This window comes from Oncorhynchus gorbuscha, linkage group LG03 (assembly GCF_021184085.1).
Source record: "Oncorhynchus gorbuscha isolate QuinsamMale2020 ecotype Even-year linkage group LG03, OgorEven_v1.0, whole genome shotgun sequence".
In the NCBI taxonomy this organism is placed as follows: Eukaryota; Metazoa; Chordata; class Actinopteri; order Salmoniformes; family Salmonidae; genus Oncorhynchus; species Oncorhynchus gorbuscha.
The window spans coordinates 40,630,758-40,652,244 of NC_060175.1; the positions used below are offsets into that span (position 1 = coordinate 40,630,758).

Genomic DNA, 21,487 nt, shown 5'->3' on the forward strand with positions numbered 1-21,487 from the left:
CATCTGTTTTTGCCAAAATACTTATACCTCAAACTGGGCATAGAATATCTCCTGGATTAATCTATCACAGATTCATGTATTTCATGTATTTATGTAGACCGGATATAGGTTTTAGCAAACCCTGCCTCTTCCTTTCTGGATAAGAATCGCCGGCCAACATGGCTCCGATTGTGAGTACTCACGTTGAAATAGGTTGTATAGCTAAGTATATCACTTTTTGTCTGTCGTTTATTGTAGTTAATGTTTGCGTAATAAATCCACATTGAACTGCGTTTCCGAAGAAATATTGTAGCACCAATCGATTGCTTTGTTTACCAGTTGGGCCTGCACCCATTGAACCACGTTGTAGCAATTTAGCTATAGTAGCTAACACAGCTAGCGAGTTGGCAAATGCTAGTAGTAACCGTGAACGATGGGTGGCTAGCCAGCGGGAAATACACTAGCTAGAAGTTAGCGTGCTAATTATAGTCACATTCGTGACCGTTTTTAAAATATGTTTGATCAAATGTGTTACCAAATTGATATGCTAAAGTCTAGTCCCATCGTTAGTTTACACACGTCACGAACAAACATTTCCGGACCAGTTTGATAACACAAATCAATCAAGTTAGCTAATTTCAAAACAATCTAGCACGTTAGATACTAAAATGACACAGTATGGTGTCCCATTCAGTATTTTTAATGTTGAAGTTAATAACGTTAGACCCTCTGCAATGTCCTGACAGAAGAAGCAGGTCGTCAAAAAGACCAAGACGGGTGGCAAGAAGAAGAAGCAGGCCCTGAAGTTCACCCTGGACTGCACTCACCCAGTGGAGGATGGCATCATGGATGCTGCCAACTTTGTAAGTAGCCTATGTTAGAGAAAATAACATGCAATATCCTATTAAATGTCATACTTTATTACTAGACATGTTACATATTTTTTTTATTTAACCTTTATTTAATTAGGCAAGTCAGATATGAACAAATTCTTATTTAAAATGATGGCCTACCAGAAGGCAAAGGGCCTCCTGCGGGGACGGGTGCTGGGATTAAAAGTAATAATATTGGACAAAACACACATCACGACAAGAGAACGCTACATAAAGAGAGACATAAGCATCACAGCAACAACACAGCATGGTAGCAACATGGTAGAAGCACAAAACATGGTACAAACATTATTAGGCACAGACAACGGTACAAAGGGCACGAAGGTAGAGACATCAATACATCACGTGAAGCAGTCACAACTGTCAGTAAGAGTGTCCATGATTGAGTCTTGGAGGTAAAACGGTCCAGTGAGGTTTTTTTGCAGCTCGTTCCAGTCATGAGCTGCAGTGTACCCGTTGCCTGTCACAAATTAGCCTCTTAGTTCCAGGAGACCTGTACACATGGGCAACCGTCGCTGAAGCCTACGTCCCATATCCCCGAAAGCATATTTACCAGCCCTCTGGTTGACCTATTTCTGATCAACTTTTCCAACCACCGAAGACAAAATTATAATCCGTGATGCCTTACCAGTCAGTACGGGTTATAAAATGTGTGAAAATAAATGTATATTTATATCCCACTTCCTGAATACACTCTTTATCTCCATAAAGGTGAGCTTCCATCTGGGACCTAGTATGGAGTGAGTGAACTTCGTAACATTTTAATTTAAATGTTTGTTTTACCATAGTTTTAACATTTTATAACCCTTACCGACTGATAAGGTATTATAGATTTGCCTTCAGTGGGGAGGAAAGTTTCTCGGAAATGGGTAAGCTATGTTTTCTAGGCTTGGGCAGTATACTGTATATACGGGATAGTTATTCAATACCATTGAAACTTGGGCTTTTCGATATACGTTTTAATATTTTCAGCTATTTAACTAAATACCCGCCGTCAACTTGTGCAATGCGTTAGGAGATAAAGCAGATTGCGTTATTTCACCTGTTATATTATTTAACATTGTGAAGCTTAGTTCCCCAGCAAAGTTGAGCCAGTCACGTGTTTGTAAATAAGCACATCAGGAGAAAGTGGGAGCAGGATCATCAGAGTCCAGGGGTCGTGTTTTTATATTGAAAGTCAAGTGTTTGTTGTTGTTGTTGTTTGCTTCGATTGAGTGATCAGGGACATGCAAGTATAGTTGTCCTTCACGGAAAACACATTTGGCATAAAATAGCTTAATTTTCATCAGATGAAAATGAAATAACTGGAAACTACAAGTAAATGAGCTCACAATAAAAAAGCAAGGTCTTTGCAAAAATGATGCATGGCCAGTGACTGTGACCTTAGTCTCGTGTAGCCATATCTCCCAAGTGACGTTGTCATGCCTCCTTTGTGGAGGTCTGTAGAATTTTGTGTAAGTCAACTGCTCGAATGGTCTGCCAGCTTTCAGCGGATGTTACATTTCAAGACCCATACCCCCACATGCCTGTAGAAGGGGTGCTGTGTGTAATGTTTGTCACTGTTTTCCGACCGTGTAGGACACATTTTGCAGAGTTGTTGCGCATGCTAGTTTGCAATGTTGCAGAAAACCTGGAGAAAAACGTAATTCTGTTTTGTACTCAATACTTTTGTACTCCTGACCATCCTCACGCACCTATGGCACTAATCTAGTGGGCACCTTTTTAGAGATCTGCGCAAGCAAGGGATTTGATTGGTTTAACATTTGAGGTGTTAATGATTTACATGGGGTTTCCACCCCATTGTAGCTACTTTCTGCCATTGAATTCAGGAGGCTTTCCGATTAGGGAAGCCTGGTTCTAGACTAGGCTACTATAACTGTGGTTATCGTACATAACTACCTATATTAAAATTCACAAACGGTAAATTGCTACTAGAGTCGGCAAAATGAAAATGTTTAAAATGTAAATGATATTCAACTTATGGTTCTCATATTGACAGAATATTTGCAGCAGTATGTAGCATTCATTACAGGTAGTATTCAGTTGGGATGGTTCCATATTTGTCCTAAAATCCACCTTTGGCCTCGTCTTCTACAGGAACAGTTCCTGCAGGAGCGCATCAAGGTCAACGGTAAAGCTGGGAACCTGGGTGGTGGCGTGGTGTCCATTGAAAGGAGCAAGAGCAAAATCTCTGTGAATTCTGAGGTGCCATTCTCCAAAAGGTATGTGAATGAAATCTTAATTTAGTGAATTGTCCTTGTGATGTGGCGAGCAACATCATCTTCCATTTTATGTTGTGTTGTCTGATGGTGGTACTTGGTTTGTGTCCACGGTTATGTATTGCATTTTCACCTGTTTTTATTAGGAAGGTGGAACTGTCCTTTGCTTTCAGTTGTGTTGTGGTATTGCATTTACGAAGGCAGCAAGCGGTAGCGGTTTTGCATTCGATGTTGGGCTTTGATTGGCTTTCTGTTGTCTTACCTGATGGACAGTCTGGAGATTATCCCAAGTCTAATTCATTGTTTGAAGGAGTGCTTTAAAGTGATTATTAGTGTTTCACATAAAATACTATCATTAGACAGGCAGATGAATATGAGTAGAAAAAGTTAAGAGAACGCACAATGTTTATTTTTGACTTCAGTCAGCTTTATTTCCACAAGGGGATGAGAAGCTATGATCTGATCGAGGTCTCCAAGTAACATGGTTGTTTCCAAGTCACCATGTACCCTCTTAGACATTCATGGATTCTTAAGCACCTTCTGAAGCTATATTTGGGCCTACATGGCAGGAAATATGGAACACTAGCGACACCCCGCCCTTACGGGCAGTAAATAATTACCAATTAATAATTTGATTCAGTGCAATATCTTCCCCCCCCAATGTTTTATTTGAGCTTTTCAGTCTCTGGACATGCCATTTTATAGTTTAACTTGTGTGTGTATATATATATTTATATATATATAATTTTGTGGCCCAGAATCACACGGCAAGCAGTGTTTTCTTTTTTTAAAAATGTGTTTATTACATTTTTCTTTATGCACGAGAAGTAGTGCGTTTGAAATGGAATGCACAGGACTAAATGAGATAAAACAGACGGGCTGCGAGCATCAACGGCATTCCGCGCGTATAGCTTGTCAAACAATGACGCCAGTCTATTGTTCTTGAGTCTACGTGGCACAATGCTGTTAAAATAACAGGATGCATTTACAGAAAATAAATGTATAGTTGGTCTACTTAGTGCCTTTTAGGCTACTACGATTTTAAGATGATACAACTGTTTATTATGGCTTTTCATGACAATTATGCTGGTTATGCTACGTGGTCTGTGAATTAACACAACTCTCGCACACACATTTCACGCCGTTCATGGACGTCTCCCCGTGTGAATTTGGCTTTCCGGGATTCTAATATAGATGTTGCAGTACAGGCAGGGAAGCAAACGGGGCTCTTTTTAAAACAAGCCTTTTAACATCCGTACCCTCCACATAGATCCCTGGATGTATCCCTGATCCTTTTCTTCTGATATGGATAGGTTCAGTATTTTGAACAGGTTCAGTTTGTTGGTCAGATTTACACAGTTGACTTAAGATGTGAATGCCATTTGACTAGCATTAATGCGTGGTGATTTAGTACATCTAGGCTTTATGTAATAGGGGGGGGGGGGGGTCAAGGTTTAAGTTACACATTGACTCTTGTAGATGACTGAAGTGTCTTGGGGTGCCTGACGTCTATCTCTAACAGTTGTTGGGGGAGTCTCACGTAGAAATGTTAAAATCTTAGGTGGGATCCCTGATTTGTTATGGGGGTGCCAAGACCTGCTCTAAATTGAACCCGGAGAGTGCATTTGGGGGGGGGCACATTGCAGATCGAATGGTTAAATATGGAGCTGATGATTTGAGGTTCTGCAAGTTATATATATTGTCTGTTCTATCTGAACGTTCTGTTATGTTGCACCATCCAGAATAAACCCCAGGCCTAGCCTGAGAAGTACTCAAAATGTAATGTCATTTTCAATGGTGTTTTAAATTGCTGACACTGCCCTTCTATGTGCCAGGTACTTGAAATACCTGACCAAGAAATACCTGAAGAAGAACAATCTGAGGGACTGGCTGCGTGTGGTGGCCAACACCAAGGAGAGTTATGAACTGCGATACTTCCAGATCAACCAGGATGAGGAAGAAGAGGAGGACGAAGACTAAATCCATGCTTTCTTTTGTCAATAAAATGTCTAAAGAACAAAAGCTTCTCCCATGGATTTTATTTGCTGATTTTGGACTAAATCTGCATAATGTTTGGAAGTCATTGTAACTACTTTTGCAATGAGCTGGTTAGACTTGAAAACCTGTATTCTTTATAATGTGAGGGTGAGTTCTGTGCTTACAAGTTAATGTCATGTGCACAAGTACAGTGAAATTCCTTTCTTGCCAAATCTAAACCCAACAATGCAGTAATCAATAACAATGTAGTACTAAAAATAACAAGATGTAGAAGAACACCCATAAAGTAAGCAATCATACTAAATACACTTCTGGTACCATATTTACAATGTGTAGGGATACTGGAGTGATAGAGGTAGATATGGGTAAGGTGATTAGGCAACAGGATATGCTAAACAGTACCATCAGCTTATGTGATTGGGTGTGTGTTTTAGTCAGTATAAATATGTGCATATTACGTGTGAGCAAATGGAGTGTAGGGCCCTTTTGAGTGTTCGTAGAAACGGTGCAAAAATCAAATGGTCTGTAGACATTTTGAGCAGTCGTGGCTTGTGGATAGAAGCTGTTCAGTAGTCTGTTGGTGTCAGACTTGCAACTTGGTACCGCTTGCTGTGATGAAGTGGAGAGCACAGTCTGTGGCTGGAGTCTAAGGATTTCCCGGCCCTTCATTTCACGCCGCCTGATATAGAGGTCTTGGATGGCAGGAAACTCGGGCCCCCAGAGATGTACTGGGACGTCCTCACCACTCTTGGCCCATGTCAGATCTTTACAACCTGACTGGGAAGAGTCATGTCATGGCTTCCTCACTACTGTGTGTGTGGATGAGGAGCTTGAAGCTCTCCTTTTATACAGGCTTCTTTTTCACTGTCAATTATATATAGGTTAGTAATTGTGGGGTAACTACAATGTGATTGATCCATCCTAAGTTTTCTGTCACAGCATTAAACTATTTTAGTCACGATTGGACTCATGGTGAAGGACACCTGTGTCTTTGTAGTGGTTAGGTATTTTGATATACCATCCAAAGTGTTATAATTTTATTCTGCTAAAAGGGATATTCAATGTTTTTTTTTTGTGCCCTTTGCAAGGCATTGGAAAACCTCCCTTGTGGTTAAATCTGTGTTTGAAATGAAGTTCTCATCTGAGGGACCTTAAAGATAATTGTATGTGTGGGGCACAGTGATGAGGTAGTCATTAAAAAAATCATTGTTACACACAGTGAATTCATGCAACATATGAGACTTAAGCACATTTTTACTCCTCAGTAATACTTATTCACTCGTGACATTTCAGCGTTTTTATTTTTTATTAATTTGTTAACATTTTGAAAAACAATTCCACTGACATTATGGGGTATTGTGTGAAAAAATCAATTTAATACAATTTTAAATTTGGGCTGTAAGACAACAAAATGTGGAAAAAGTCAAGGGGCATGAATACTTTCTGAAGGCACTGTAAATGCAACAAGTGATATTGTGTCTTATAAGGTCCTAAACGATCAAGGTCCTAAACAATATAATCGACATCGATAAAAGAGTACTGTGCAGTCTACATCGACCTGGCCAAGGCTTCTTATCGGTAGACTCAATAGCCTTGGTTTACCCAAATGACTGCCTCGTCTGGTTCTCCAACTACTTCTCAGATAGAGTTTAGTGTGTCAAATTGGAGGGCCTGTTGTCCGGACCTCTGGCAGAGTCTATTGGGGTGCCACATGGTTCAATTCTCAGGCCGACTCTTTTCTCTGCATATATCAATGATGTTGCTCTTGCTGCTGGTGATTCTCTGATCCACCTCTACGCAGATGACACCATTCTTTATACTTCTGGCCCCTCTTTGGACACTGTGTTAACTAAACTCCAGACGAGCTTCAATGCCATGCAACACTCCTTCCGTGGCCTCTTGTAAAACTAAATGCATGTTCTTTAACCGATCGCTGCCTGCACCTGCCCACCCGACTGGCATCACTACTCTGGGTGGTTCTGACTTAGAATATGTGGACTACAAATAGCTAGGTGTCTGGTTAGACCGTAAACTCTCATTCCAGACTCACATTAAACATCTCAAATCCAAAATTAAATCTAGAATCGGCTTCCTATTTCGCAACAAAGCCTCCTTCACATACTGCTAAACATACCCTCGTAAAACTGACTCTCCTACCGATCCTTGACTTCGGCGATGTCATTTACAAAATAGCCTCCAACACTCTGCGACCTGTATGCTCTCGTTGGCTGGCCCTCGCTTCATATTCGTTGCCAAACCCACTGGCTCCAGGTCATCTATAAGTCTTTGCTATGTAAAGCCCCTCCTTATCTCAGCTCACTGGTCACCATTGCAACACCCACCCATACCACGCGCTCCAGCAGGTATATTTCACTGCTCATCACCAAAGCCAACTCCTCTGGCCTCCTTTCCTTTCAGTTCTCTGCTGCCAATGACTGGAACGAATTGCAAAAATCACTGAAGCTGGAGACTTATATCCCCCTCACTAAATTTAAGCATCAGCTGTCAGAGCTGCTTACCGATCATTGGACCTGTACACAGCCCATCTGTAAATAGCCCACCCAACTACCTCATCCCCATATTGTTATTTATTTTTTGCTCTTTTGCACCCCAGTATCTCTACTTGCACATCATCATTTGCACATCTATCACTCCAGTGTTAATGCTGAATTGTAATTATTTTGCCACTATGGCCTATTTATTGCCTTACCTCCCTAATCTTACTACATTTGCACACACCGTATATAGATTTTTCTATTGTGTTATTTACTGTACAATTCTTTATCCCATGTGTAAGTCTGTGTTGTTTTTGTCGCCCTGCTTTGCTTTATCTTGGCCAGGTCGCAGTTGTAAATGAGAACTTGTTCTCAACTGGCCTACCTGGTTAAATAAAGGTTAAATAGATTATAATAAAATAATAGCACACAGGTTTCCAAGAAAAAATGTAGACATTTATGGTCTGTTTACATATTTTTTAGAGGCTATTTTATTTATAGAACATGTGTATAAAACCGGTATAAACTGTATTTATAATTATATGAAAATATTTTAGGTTGACAATTGTGTTACACAATTTCTGATACACATTACTGGTACTTTTACATAATCCAGAAAAATCTGGATTATGCCTCTGCCCTTCATTCCAATTAGACTGGTTTGGATTTCTCCCTGGCTGCCATTTTCACCCAATTCTGGAACTTTGAAGTTTTATGACAGCCCCTCGAGTAATATAATAGGATCGCTATGGTTGCAATGACTTTTCGGATCTGCTTTCAAATGCAGCGCCTCTAAACAATAAATATTGCAATATTCCTTTGTTTCATGTGGTCAATCACATTCCTCTGGAGTTACCTGCTTGAGTCGATTGCAGATGTCATTCCCGATCCCCCCTCCACTGCTGTGGATTCTGGGGGAGCCCTCTCCCTGGCTCGGGCAGTCTATGTGACTCCAGCAGAATTACCACGGGGTAGGCAGCCTATGTTGCTGACAGGACCCAATTCCTCACCACCACCAGATCATGCCTGCCTCTGACTCTCAGCCTGTTCCTGAACTAGGGGACCCTCCAGCAGCACTGGACCTGTCTGCTGCTACCTCTGATGAGCGGTCCAGCCCTGACCTGGGCCCATGGGAAGACCTAGCCACACCACTATCACCAGCTACTGACAGTACTGCTTCACCTGACCCATCCACAGCCCTGGGTCCCATTTGGGTTGTCCAGGATGCCTCTGTCCGGGATGCCCCTACCCAGCATGCACCACATGATCGATCTCCAATCCTGGTCCTGCTGCTGCTGGACTCAACCCCCGATGTGTCTGTGTGGGACTCACCAGACTTAATCGCGGGCGACTACCCAGACTTGAATCCCCAGTGTCCTGTCTCAGAGGCACTACATATTCCTGCTCCTGGGGTCCGAGCTGATCCACCATCTGCCCTGGACTCACCAACACTGCCTTCTGATCTGGGCCTTGCTCTGGGACCTGCCCTGGGTCCTGCACTGGCGGACTTGCCTGCCTTAGTTTGGGAACCGTCGCAGCCAGGCCTTATCTCCTCTACTGGGGAACAGCAAGCCCCTGTGGGGGAACACCACTGAGGTTGCTCTCCGCTGCTAGGGACTGCCTCAGTTGGGGAGTCGCTGCCGCTGGGCCTGCTCTCCTCCCTGGACATGGGGGCACTCCTGGCCCGCCTCTGTGGGGGAGCCCCCCCAGCACCTGACTTGCTGCAGTGGGCTGGCCCTACTCTGAAGTGCCATCAATATGGACAACCTCAGCACTCTGTCCCCTGGCTGCTTCTTGCCTGCCTCTGATGGGGTGGCGTAAATATGCTGCTCATATTTAGGGGTGGCTGTTAGGAATTTCCTGCTGGTGACTTATCAGCACCTCACAACCCCTTAGCTGCACAACGGGTTACCATAAACCTGCCTCTCAAACTCTTTCTGACCTTTGTGGCCTGTGCCCTGATAGGTTGCTAGGTAGGTTACTAGGTTGACTATACAGGTCACACAATACCTCCAGTCTCCCTAAAGCAGTGGCAGAGAGCAACATCTCTGTCTCTGCCCATCAACAACTGGACTCATTCATATCTCTGAACTTGTGAGATGGGATGGGTGCCCAAAGTGTGATATTTGTATATTGTTCTTCATAGTTGGTTACTACTGTTGTGTATTTTATGTTGCCCCTCTGTGTTTATAGCATATACAATCTATACAGTCCTTTGACATTTATTACTGCTCTATTCTGTATCTTGATTTGTGCCCTGGTATATTCATTCAGTATGTGTGTATTCATTACCTAGTTTTCGGTCCATTACAAAACGATTACCTTTCCTACAGAACCATCCCCATGTACATTCTCATATGCATCCCCATATTCATTGTCTCCTGTATGTGAATAAAGTTCCCTGTGTGTGTTCACTCTTTGGCTGCTTTATTCTCCTCTATCTGGGGGTTGTGTCAGTAGCTCTCTTTCAGTAGGAATAGCAATTCGTAACGTACACTAACTGTACAAAACATTAAGGACACCTGCTCTTTCCATGACAGACTGACCAGGTGAATCCCGGTAAGAGTTTTGATCCCCTATTGATGTCACCTGTTAAATCCTCTTCAATCGAGATGAAGGGGAGAAGACAGCTTAAAGAAGGATATATTTTTTTTAAATCCTTGAGACAATTGAGACATGGATTGTGTGTGCCATTCCAGCCTGGTCTCATAGAGGAGACATAACATAGTAAAAGTAAATCCAAGACACTGGAATTAGTATAATATGTTACATTTGGTGTGGTTAAATAAAACAGACGGTTACTTAAGACAAAAACTAAAGGAGGTTGGTTAGTCTGGGGTGGATAGGTGAACGGGCATATAAAACAAATGCCTAGCAACCAAAGGTTGCATGTTCAAATCTCACCAAGACAACTAGCATTTTAGCAACTTTTCAACGATGTACTACTTGTTAGCTACTTTGCAACTACTTGGCATTTTAGCTAAATCTAACCTTAAACCCTTTAACCTAACTCCTAACCTTAACCCTAACCCCTAGTCTAGCTAACATTAGCCAGCTAGCTAATGATAGCATTATCCACAACAAATTGGAATTCCTAACAAATCCTACGTAATTAGTTTCATATTGTACATGTATGCGAATTCTTAACATATTGTTTGAATTGCAATTCGTAACATATGAGTTGTAATTTGTAACATATCACACAAAATGGTTGATGGACATCCACAAACGAATACATACTACACGTGAGGTAAAGTATCATACCAACTGTGGGAAGCGTTGGAGTGAACTCAATATTATGAAGGTGTTTACTCAGTAATAGATGGATTGTAATTGGTAACATATCATATGAAGGAGAAATCAAACTGGATGGACATCAGAAATAGAGGAAGGCCTGTACTAAAAACAAAGAAAATATAACTATTGTAAAATGGATTGTGTCTGTAAATTGTGTATAGTATGTATAAACTGGAAGTAGAAGCCAAAGTGTTATTGTTTATTAGTTTAATCCAATTGGGGGAGGGGGTAGAGTTTGCGGGAATAAAAAATGGAAGGTATATATTTTTTTAAGTGTATGTGTGTATATATATATATATATATATATATATATATATATATATATATATATATATATATGTGTGTGTATATACACTACTCAAAAAAATAAAGGGAACACTTAAACAACACAATGTAACTCCAAGTCAATCACACTTCTGTGAAATCAAACTGTCCACTTCGGAAGCAACACTGATTGACAATAAATTTCACATGCTGTTGTGCAAATGGAATAGACAGGTGGAAATAAACTTTTGTTATTGAGCAAATACTTATTTTCCACCATCATTTGCAAATAAATTAATTAAAAATCCTACAATGTGATTTTCTGGATTTTTTCTCTCTCATTTTGTCTGTCATTGTTATGCAGGTGAATGAGGACCCAAAAGCGACTTGGCGAAAACAGAGTCTTTAATCCAGTTTAAGGAAATAGCAATACTCCTAGACAAATCGGAGCGGTAAATAAAGCATAAAAACAATTTCACTCGTAATCACGAGAACTGACTGGAGACTCGATAATAAACTGCAGGTTGCCTCGGGAAGGCACTTGACCGTAGCAGACTCAGACACCTGCTCACCACGCAGCATCTGAGGGAAACACGACACGACAGGGCGATACAAAGACACAGCACGGTGAACAATATACAAGGATCCGACAGGGCAGAAACGGAAAACAAGGGGAGAAATAGGGACTCTAATCAGGGGAAAAGATAGGGAACAGGTGTGGGAAGACTAAATGATTGATTAGGGGAATAGGGACAGCTGGGAGCAGGAACGGAACGATAGAGAGAAGAGAGAGGAAGGAAGGGAGAGAGAAAAGGGGAACGAACCTAAAAAGACCAGGAGGGGGAAACGAACAGAAGGAAAAGCAAAATGACAAGACAATATAAGACAAAACATGACAGTACCCCCCACTCACCGAGCGCCTCCTGGCGCACTCGAGGAGGAATCCTGGCGGCAACGGAGGAAATCATCAATCAGTGAACGGTCCAGCACGTCCCGAGACGGAACCCAACTCCTCTCCTCAGGACCGTAACCCTCCCAATCCACTAAGTATTGGTGACCCCGTCCCCGAGAACGCATGTCCATGATCCTACGTACCTTGTAAATAGGTGCGCTCTCGACAAGGACGGGAGGGGGAGGGAAGACGAACGGGGGTGCGAAGAAAGGGCTTGACACAGGAGACATGGAAGACAGGATGGACGCGACGAAGATGTCGCGGAAGAAGCAGTCGCACAGCGACAGGATTGACGACCTGGGAGACACGGAACGGACCAATGAACCGCGGAGTCAACTTACGAGAAGCTGTCGTAAGAGGAAGGTTGCGAGTGGAAAGCCACACTCTCTGGCCGCAACAATACCTTGGACTCTTAATCCTACGTTTATTGGCGGCTCTCACAGTCTGTGCCCTGTAACGGCAAAGTGCAGACCTCACCCTCCTCCAGGTGCGCTCACAACGTTGGACAAACGCTTGAGCGGAGGGAACGCTGGACTCGGCAAGCTGGGATGAGAACAGAGGAGGCTGGTAACCCAGACTACTCTGAAACGGAGATAACCCGGTAGCAGACGAAGGAAGCGAGTTGTGAGCGTATTCTGCCCAGGGGAGCTGTTCTGCCCAAGACGCAGGGTTTCTGAAAGAAAGGCTGCGTAGTATGCGACCAATCGTCTGATTGGCCCTCTCTGCTTGACCGTTAGACTGGGGATGAAACCCGGAAGAGAGACTGACGGACGCACCAATCAAACGACAGAACTCCCTCCAAAACTGTGACGTGAATTGCGGACCTCTGTCTGAAACGGCGTCTAACGGGAGGCCATGAATTCTGAACACATTCTCGATGATGATTTGTGCCGTCTCCTTAGCGGAAGGAAGTTTAGCGAGAGGAATGAAATGTGCCGCCTTAGAGAACCTATTGACAACCGTAAGAATCACAGTCTTCCCCGCAGACAAAGGCAGACCGGTAATGAAGTCTAGGGCGATGTGAGACCATGGTCGAGAAGGAATGGGGAGCGGTCTGAGACGACCGGCAGGAGGAGAGTTACCTGACTTAGTCTGCGCGCAGTCCGAACAAGCAGCCACGAAACGGCGCGTGTCACGCTCCTGAGTCGGCCACCAAAAGCGCTGGCGAATAGAAGCAAGAGTGCCTCGAACACCGGGATGACCAGCTAACTTGACAGAGTGAGCCCACTGAAGAACAGCCAGACGAGTGGAAACAGGAACGAAAAGAAGGTTACTAGGACAAGCGCGCGGCGACGCAGTGTGCGTGAGTGCTTGCTTAACCTGTCTTTCAATTCCCCAGACTGTCAACCCGACAACACGCCCATAAGGAAGAATCCCCTCGGGATCAGTAGAAGCCACAGAAGAACTAAAAAGACGGGATAAGGCATCAGGCTTGGTGTTCTTGCTACCCGGACGGTAAGAAATCACAAACTCGAAACGAGCGAAAAATAACACCCAACGAGCTTGACGAGCATTAAGTCGTTTGGCAGAACGGATGTACTCAAGGTTCTTATGGTCTGTCCAAACGACAAAAGGAACGGTCGCCCCTCCAACCACTGTCGCCATTCGCCTAGGGCTAAGCGGATGGCGAGCAGTTCGCGGTTACCCACATCATAGTTGCGTTCAGATGCCGACAGGCGATGAGAAAAATAAGCGCAAGGATGAACCTTATCGTCAGACTGGAAGCGCTGGGATAGAATGGCTCCCACGCCTACCTCTGAAGCGTCAACCTCGACAATGAATTGTCTAGTGACGTCAGGAGTAACGAGGATAGGAGCGGACATAAAACGTTCTTTTAGAAGATCAAAAGCTCCCTGGGCGGAACCGGACCACTTAAAACACGTCTTGACAGAAGTAAGAGCTGTGAGAGGGGCAGCAACTTGACCGAAATTACGAATGAAACGCCGATAGAAATTAGCGAAACCTAGAAAGCGCTGCAACTCGACACGTGACCTTGGAACGGGCCACTCACTGACAGCTTGGACCTTAGCGGAATCCATCTGAATGCCTTCAGCGGAAATAACGGAACCGAGAAAAGTAACGGAGGAGACATGAAAAGAGCACTTCTCAGCCTTCACGTAGAGACAATTCTCTAAAAGGCGCTGGAGAACACGTCGAACGTGCTGAACATGAATCTCGAGTGACAGTGAAAAAATCAGGATATCGTCAAGGTAGACAAAAACAAAGATGTTCAGCATGTCTCTCAGAACATCATTAACTAATGCCTGAAAAACAGCTGGCGCATTGGCGAGACCAAACGGCAGAACCCGGTACTCAAAATGCCCTAACGGAGTGTTAAACGCCGTTTTCCACTCGTCCCCCTCGCTGATGCGCACGAGATGGTAAGTGTTACGAAGGTCCAACTTAGTAAAGCACCTGGCTCCCTGCAGAATCTCGAAGGCTGATGACATAAGGGGAAGCGGATAACGATTCTTAACCGTTATGTCATTCAGCCCTCGATAATCCACGCAGGGGCGCAGAGTACCGTCCTTTTTCTTAACAAAAAAAAACCCCGCCCCGGCCGGAGAGGAAGAAGGCACTATGGTACCGGCGTCAAGAGACACAGACAAATAATCCTTGAGAGCCTTACGTTCGGGAGCCGACAGAGAGTATAGTCTACCCCGAGGAGGAGTGGTCCCCGGAAGGAGATCAATACTACAATCATACGACCGGTGAGGAGGAAGGGAGTTGGCTCGGGACCGACTGAAGACCGTGCGCAGATCATGATATTCCTCCGGCACTCCTGTCAAATCGCCAGGTTCCTCCTGAGAAGTGGGGACAGAAGAAATGGGAGGGATGGCAGACATTAAACACTTCACATGACAAGAAACGTTCCAGGATAGGATAGAATTACTAGACCAATTAATAGAAGGATTATGACATACTAGCCAGGGATGACCCAAAACAACAGGTGTAAAAGGTGAACGAAAAATCAAAAAAGAAATAGTCTCACTGTGGTTACCAGATACTGTGAGGGTTAAAGGTAGTGTCTCAAATCTGATACTGGGAAGATGACTACCATCTAAGGCGAACATGGGCGTAGGCTTGTCTAACTGTCTGAAAGGAATGTCATGTTTCCGAGCCCATGCTTCGTCCATGAAACAACCCTCAGCCCCAGAGTCTATCAAGGCACTGCATGTAGCACCCGAACCGGTCCAGCGTAGATGGACCGACATAGTAGTACAGGATCTAGATGGAGAGACCTGAGTAGTAGCGCTCACCAGTAGCCCTCCGCTTACTGATGAGCTCTGGCTTTACTGGACATGAATTGACAAAATGTCCATCAAATCCGCAATAGAGGCACAGGCGGTTGGTGATCCTCCGTTCCCTCTCCTTAGTCGAGATGCGAATACCTCCCAGCTGCATGGGCTCAGTCTCTGAGCCAGAGGAGGGAGATGGTTGCGATGCGGAGCAGGGAAACACCGTTGACGCGAGCTCTCTTCCACGAGCTTGGTGACGAAGATCTACCCGTCGTTCTATGCGGATGGCGAGAGCAATCAAAGAGTCCACACTGGAAGGAACCTCCCGGGAGAGAATCTCATCTTTGACCACTGCGTGGAGTCCCTCCAGAAAACGAGCGAGCAGCGCCGGCTCGTTCCAGTCACTAGAGGCAGCAAGAGTGCGAAACTCTATAGAGTAATCCGTTATGGATCGATCACCTTGGCATAGGGAAGCCAGGGCCCTAGAAGCCTCCCTACCAAAAACTGAACGGTCAAAAACCCGAATCATCTCCTCTTTAAAGTTCTGGTAATTGTTTGAACAATCAGCCCTTGCCTCCCAGATAGCTGTGCCCCACTCTCGAGCCCGGCCAGTAAGGAGTGAAATGACGTAAGCAACCCGAGCTCTCTCTCTAGAGTATGTGTTGGGTTGGAGAGAGAACACAATATCACACTGGGTGAGAAAGGAGCGGCACTCCTTGGGCTGCCCGGAGTAGCAAGGTGGGTTATTAACCCTAGGTTCCGGAGGCTCGGCAGACCAGGAAGTAACAGGTGGCACGAGACGAAGACTCTGGAACTGTCCAGAGAGGTCGGAAACCTGAGCGGCCAGGTTCTCCATGGCATGACGAGCAGCAGACAATTCCTGCTCGTGTCTGCCGAGCATGGCTCCTTGGATCTCGACGGCAGTGTTACGAGCGTCTGTAGTCGCTGGGTCCATTCTATGGTCGGATCCTTCTGTTATGCAGGTGAATGAGGACCCAAAAGCGACTTGGCGAAAACAGAGTCTTTAATCCAGTTTAAGGAAATAGCAATACTCCTAGACAAATCGGAGCGGTAAATAAAGCATAAAAACAATTTCACTCGTAATCACGAGAACTGACTGGAGACTCGATAATAAACTGCAGGTTGCCTCGGGAAGGCACTTGACCGTAGCAGACTCAGACACCTGCTCACCACGCAGCATCTGAGGGAAACACGACACGACAGGGCGATACAAAGACACAGCACGGTGAACAATATACAAGGATCCGACAGGGCAGAAACGGAAAACAAGGGGAGAAATAGGGACTCTAATCAGGGGAAAAGATAGGGAACAGGTGTGGGAAGACTAAATGATTGATTAGGGGAATAGGGACAGCTGGGAGCAGGAACGGAACGATAGAGAGAAGAGAGAGAGGAAGGGAGAGAGAAAAAGGGGAACGAACCTAAAAAGACCAGCAGGGGGAAAACGAACAGAAGGAAAAGCAAAATGACAAGACAATATAAGACAAAACATGACAGTCATATTTGAAGTGTACCTATGATGAAAATTACAGGACTCTCTCATCTTTTTAAGTGGGAGAACTTGCAAAATTGGTGGCTGACTAAATACTTTTTTGCCCCACTGTATATCACTGTATATATATGTTTATATACAGTTGAAGTCGAAAGTTTACATACACCTTAGCCAAATACATTTAAACTCAGTTTTTCACAATTCCTGACTTTTAATCCCTTTAAAAATTCCCTATCTTAGGTCAGTTAGGATCACCACTTTATTTTAAGAATCTGAAATGTCAGAATAATAGTAGAGAGAATGATTTCTTTCAGCTTTTATTTCTTTCATCACATTCCCAGTGGGTCAGAAGTTTACATACACTCAATTAGTATTTGGTAGCATTGCCTTTAAATTGTTTAACTTGGGTCAAACATTTCAGGTAGCCTTCCACAAGCTTCCCACAATAAGTTGGGTGAATTTTGGCCCACTCCTCCTGACAGAGCTGGTGTAACTGACTCAGGTTTGTAGGCCTCCTTGCTCTCACACACTTTTTCAGTTCTGCCCACAAATGTTCTATAGGTTTGAGGTCAGGGCTTTGTGATGGCCACTCCAATACCTTGAGTTTGTTGTCCTTAAGCCATTTTGCCACAACTTTGGAAGTATGCTTGGGGTCATTGTCCATTTGGAAGACCCATTTGCGACCAAGCTTTAACTTCCTGACTGATGTCTTGAGATGTTGCTTCAATATATCCACATAATTTTTACAGCCATCTATTTTGTGAAGTGCACCAGTCCCTCCCGCAGCAAAGCACCCCCACAACATGATGCTGCCACCCCCGTGCTTCACGGTTGGAATGGTGTTCTTTGGATGCAAATCAGCATTCTTTGTCCTCCAAACACGACGAGTTGAGTTTTTACCAAAAAGTTATATTTTGGTTTCATTTTCCCAATCTTCTTCTGGATCATCCAAATGCTCTCTAGCAAACGTCCGACGGGCCTGAACATGTACTGGCTTAAGCAGGGGTCACATCTGGCACTGCAGGATTTGAGTCCCTTGCGGCGTAGTGTGTTACTGATGGTAGGCTTTGGTACTTTGGTCCCAGCTCTCTGCAGGTCATTCACTAGGTCCCCCCGTGTGGTTCTGGGATTTTTGCTCACCGTTCTTGTGATCATTTTGACCCCACGGGGTGAGATCTTGCATGGAGCCCCAGATCGAGGGAGATTATCAGTGGTCTTGTATGTCTTCCATTTCCTAATAATTGCTCCCACCGTTGATTTCTTCAAACCAAGCTGCTTACCTATTGCAGATTCAGTCTTCCCAGCCTGGTGCAGGTCTACAATTTTGTTTCTGGTGTCCTTTGACAGCTCTTTGGTCTTGGCCATAGTGGAGTTTGGAGTGTGACTGTTTGAGGTTGTGGACAGGTGTCTTTTATACTGATAACAAGTTCAAACAGGTGCCATTAATACAGGTAACGAGTGGAGGACAGAGGAGCCTCTTAAAGAAGAAGTTACAGGTCTGTGAGAGCCAGAAATCTTGCTTGGTTGTAGGTGACCAAATACTTATTTTCCACCATCATTTGCAAATTAATTAATAAAAAATCCTACAATGTGATTTTCTGGATTTTTTTTCTCTCTCATTTTGTCTGTCATAGTTGAAGTGTACCTATGATGAAAATGACAGGCCTCTCTCATCTTTTTAAGTGGGAGAACTTGCACAATTGGTGGCTGACTAAATACTTTTTTGCCCCACTGTGTATATATATATATATAAATATATATATATATATATGTTTATATACAGTTAAAGTCGAAAGTTTACATACACCTTAGCCAAATACATTTAAACTCAGTTTTTCACAATTCCTGACTTTTAATCCTTTTAAAAATTCCCTGTCTTAGGTCAGTTAGGATCACCACTTTATTTTAAGAATCTGAAATGTCAGAATAATAGTAGAGAGAATGATTTCTTTCAGCTTTTATTTCTTTCATCACATTCCCAGTGGGTCAGAAGTTTACATACACTCAATTAGTATTTGGTAGCATTGCCTTTAAATTGTTTAACTTGGGTCAAACATTTCAGGTAGCCTTCCACAAGCTTCCCACAATAAGTTGGGTGAATCTTGGGGTCATTGTCCATTTGGAAGACCCATTTGCGACCAAGCTTTAACTTCCTGACTGATGTCTTGAGATGTTGCTTCAATATATCCACATAATTTTTATAGCCATCTATTTTGTGAAGTGCACCAGTCCCTCCTGCAGCAAAGCACCCCCACAACATGATGGTGCCACTCCCGTGCTTTCCGGTTGGAATGGTGTTCTTCAGCTTGCAAGCCTCCCCCTTTTTCCTCCAAACATAGCGATGGTCATTATGGCCAAACAGTTCTATTTTTGTTTCATAGGACCAGAGGACATTTCTCCAAAAAGAACGATCTTTGTCCCCATGTGCAGTTCCAAACCGTAGTCTGTCTTTTTTACGGCGGTTGTGGAGCAGTGGCTTCTTCCTTGCTGAGCGGCCTTTCAGCTTATGTCGATATAGTTTTTGTTTTTACTGTGGATATAGATACTTTTGTACCTGTTTCCTACATATATATATATATATATATATATATATATATATAAATATGTGGGTATGTGAATGTATGTGTATATATATATATATACACATACATACACATATATATATCTATATATAGATATAGATATATTTACCAAAAACATATATGAGGGATTGGAAATTATGCAGACAATTACATTGATGGAAGCAATAATCTATCCTCAATATTAAAGCTGATCCACCCCCTCAAAAATAAAATAAATTAACATATCATACGAAGGTGGATGATGGACATCCACAAGTTAATAAATACCAATACAAATCGTAATATTTCATAATAATTGTGGTTTCCGGATTAAAATGGACTATGTTATGTCTACCCCTGAGTTCAGGTTGCAGCGTAACCTTGACAACTGTTCTAAGCAATCAACACAGCACTGGCTGCGTACTTGCAATTTTGTGTAGGTGAAAAAACAAGTAAGTTTGTTGAATGCATGTATACCTTGACTAAATAATTGCTCAAACAAAATGTATAATATATTTGAAATTGCCAATTCAAACAAGTTTAGTGTAGGTTGCAATAATTTCAGGAACGAATACATTCTCTGTAGAATATTACTTTGGAACATTGACTGTTCAACATGCGCCGCATGCAATACACACAAACATATTATCGTTGCCCTTGTGTCAGCGAGCTATTTGCAACCTATATTTTAAAGTTTAAAGACGAATTACCCACATTGCCTCAAGTTTAATAATGCCAATAGATATATTAACTTGGCTTTATGATTCTTGCCATTGTCATAATAGCCCACGTTTCGTTAAAATACGCAAATTTGTCGATTATTCAAACCAAGTTGGATTTAGATGGTCTTACAACTGGATACATTACACTGCATCAAATCAATTTCAGACTAAATGCGAAGTGGGGGCTCAGGAGGGGATTGAGTGAAGTTTTTTCCCCATATCCTGGTGTAACCTCAATTTCTACAGACTTGCTTGGGAAAACGGGCAAAGAGACAGACGGGGAGAGATGCACACATTGACATTGCTACTTGCAGCACTGCATACGACTAGTAAAAGTGGTAACTAGGGGAGCATGACTTAACTAGTTGTGGTGAAAATTATGGGATGGATTGTCATGGCAACAGACCAGACGTCACAATCTGGGCATGTGTGTTCCAGTTTTGTCTCTTTCTTATTTTCAGACTGGAGGACTTGGATAGAGAAGAGTGTAAAAGGAAATACATGTTTTCCTACAAAAAGAGGGAAGTCATCATTCTTGAAAATATACAGATATACATTTTATTTACACAAGACCCAAATAATTATTTTCGGGGAGGCAATACGAGGTGAACAGTGGCGTTTTGAGGGTTAACTTTCAGTTAATTCTCAGGCAAGAGGTTTTTTGGTATGCGATAAAGATGCCTGGGTCGTTAAGCAATGAAGACGAGGGACAAGAGGACATGGATTTTGAAGACGAAATACCAGGTGAGCGAGTGAAGTAAGGTGGGGGGAGTTTCTGCCCGTCAGATATTTTGCGCTGTTACGCCTAGTTGAATGCGGGAAAAGGGCTTGTCGTACTGTACGTTATAGGAGACAAGAGGGGTGGGGTGCAGTAAGCGTTTCAATTTTTGCACAACCCGTTGTTTTCCTCAGGGGCACATGTCCGCACTTGTCGCCAATGTGTCATCTTCAAATATGATATAGATAGACGAATGAAAAGCCACTATCTGTGGTACTGAAATGAGCCGGTCCGAGAAAAGGGGGACAGCCTACAATCCGTGCATTCTCGAGATTTATTTATATTAAAAGCTCAGATGTTAGGCCACCGATCTCCATTTGACTTTGATTGCGATCAGTATATATCCTACATTTTTCTTATTAGAATTAGGCACATGCACACCATTTTATTTGTGCTGTTTTGAGGGTGCGCCCTTTTATTTTGCTGTTAGGCAACAATATAATATATTTGTGTGTTTCCATTTGAGGTCAGAAGTTTCACCTCACATGTTGTGACAACTAAATAAATGGTATACGTTATTACTAAATTAATGTACATAGACTGTCCAACTCTCCCTGGTGATGCACCATCATCAAAA

The 21,487-nt window shown here is 43.2% G+C and overlaps 2 protein-coding genes across 6 annotated transcripts in view; both read left to right on the top strand.

The window, feature by feature from the left end:
- The first annotated feature begins 113 nt into the window (after window positions 1-113).
- On the top strand, window positions 114-5,113 carry LOC124031378 (60S ribosomal protein L22-like). The gene is made up of 4 exons (XM_046342530.1): window positions 114-170; window positions 726-842; window positions 2,970-3,094; window positions 4,927-5,113. The coding sequence occupies exons 1-4, from the start codon at window positions 159-161 to the stop codon at window positions 5,069-5,071; spliced, it is 399 nt and encodes a 132-aa protein (XP_046198486.1). The 5' UTR covers window positions 114-158; the 3' UTR covers window positions 5,072-5,113.
- Window positions 5,114-20,349: 15,236 nt separating this feature from the next.
- LOC124031379 (chromodomain-helicase-DNA-binding protein 5-like) overlaps window positions 20,350-21,487 on the top strand; it is a 37,256-nt gene continuing 36,118 nt past the window's right edge. For 3 of the 5 annotated variants that reach the window (XM_046342531.1, XM_046342533.1, XM_046342532.1), the window contains exon 1: window positions 20,350-20,876. In XM_046342531.1, coding sequence (XP_046198487.1) covers window positions 20,810-20,876 — 67 coding nt within the window. In that variant the 5' untranslated portion in view covers window positions 20,350-20,809. The remainder of the gene's footprint in view (window positions 20,877-21,487) is intronic. The other 2 variants (XM_046342534.1, XM_046342535.1) reach the window with 1 other exon arrangement.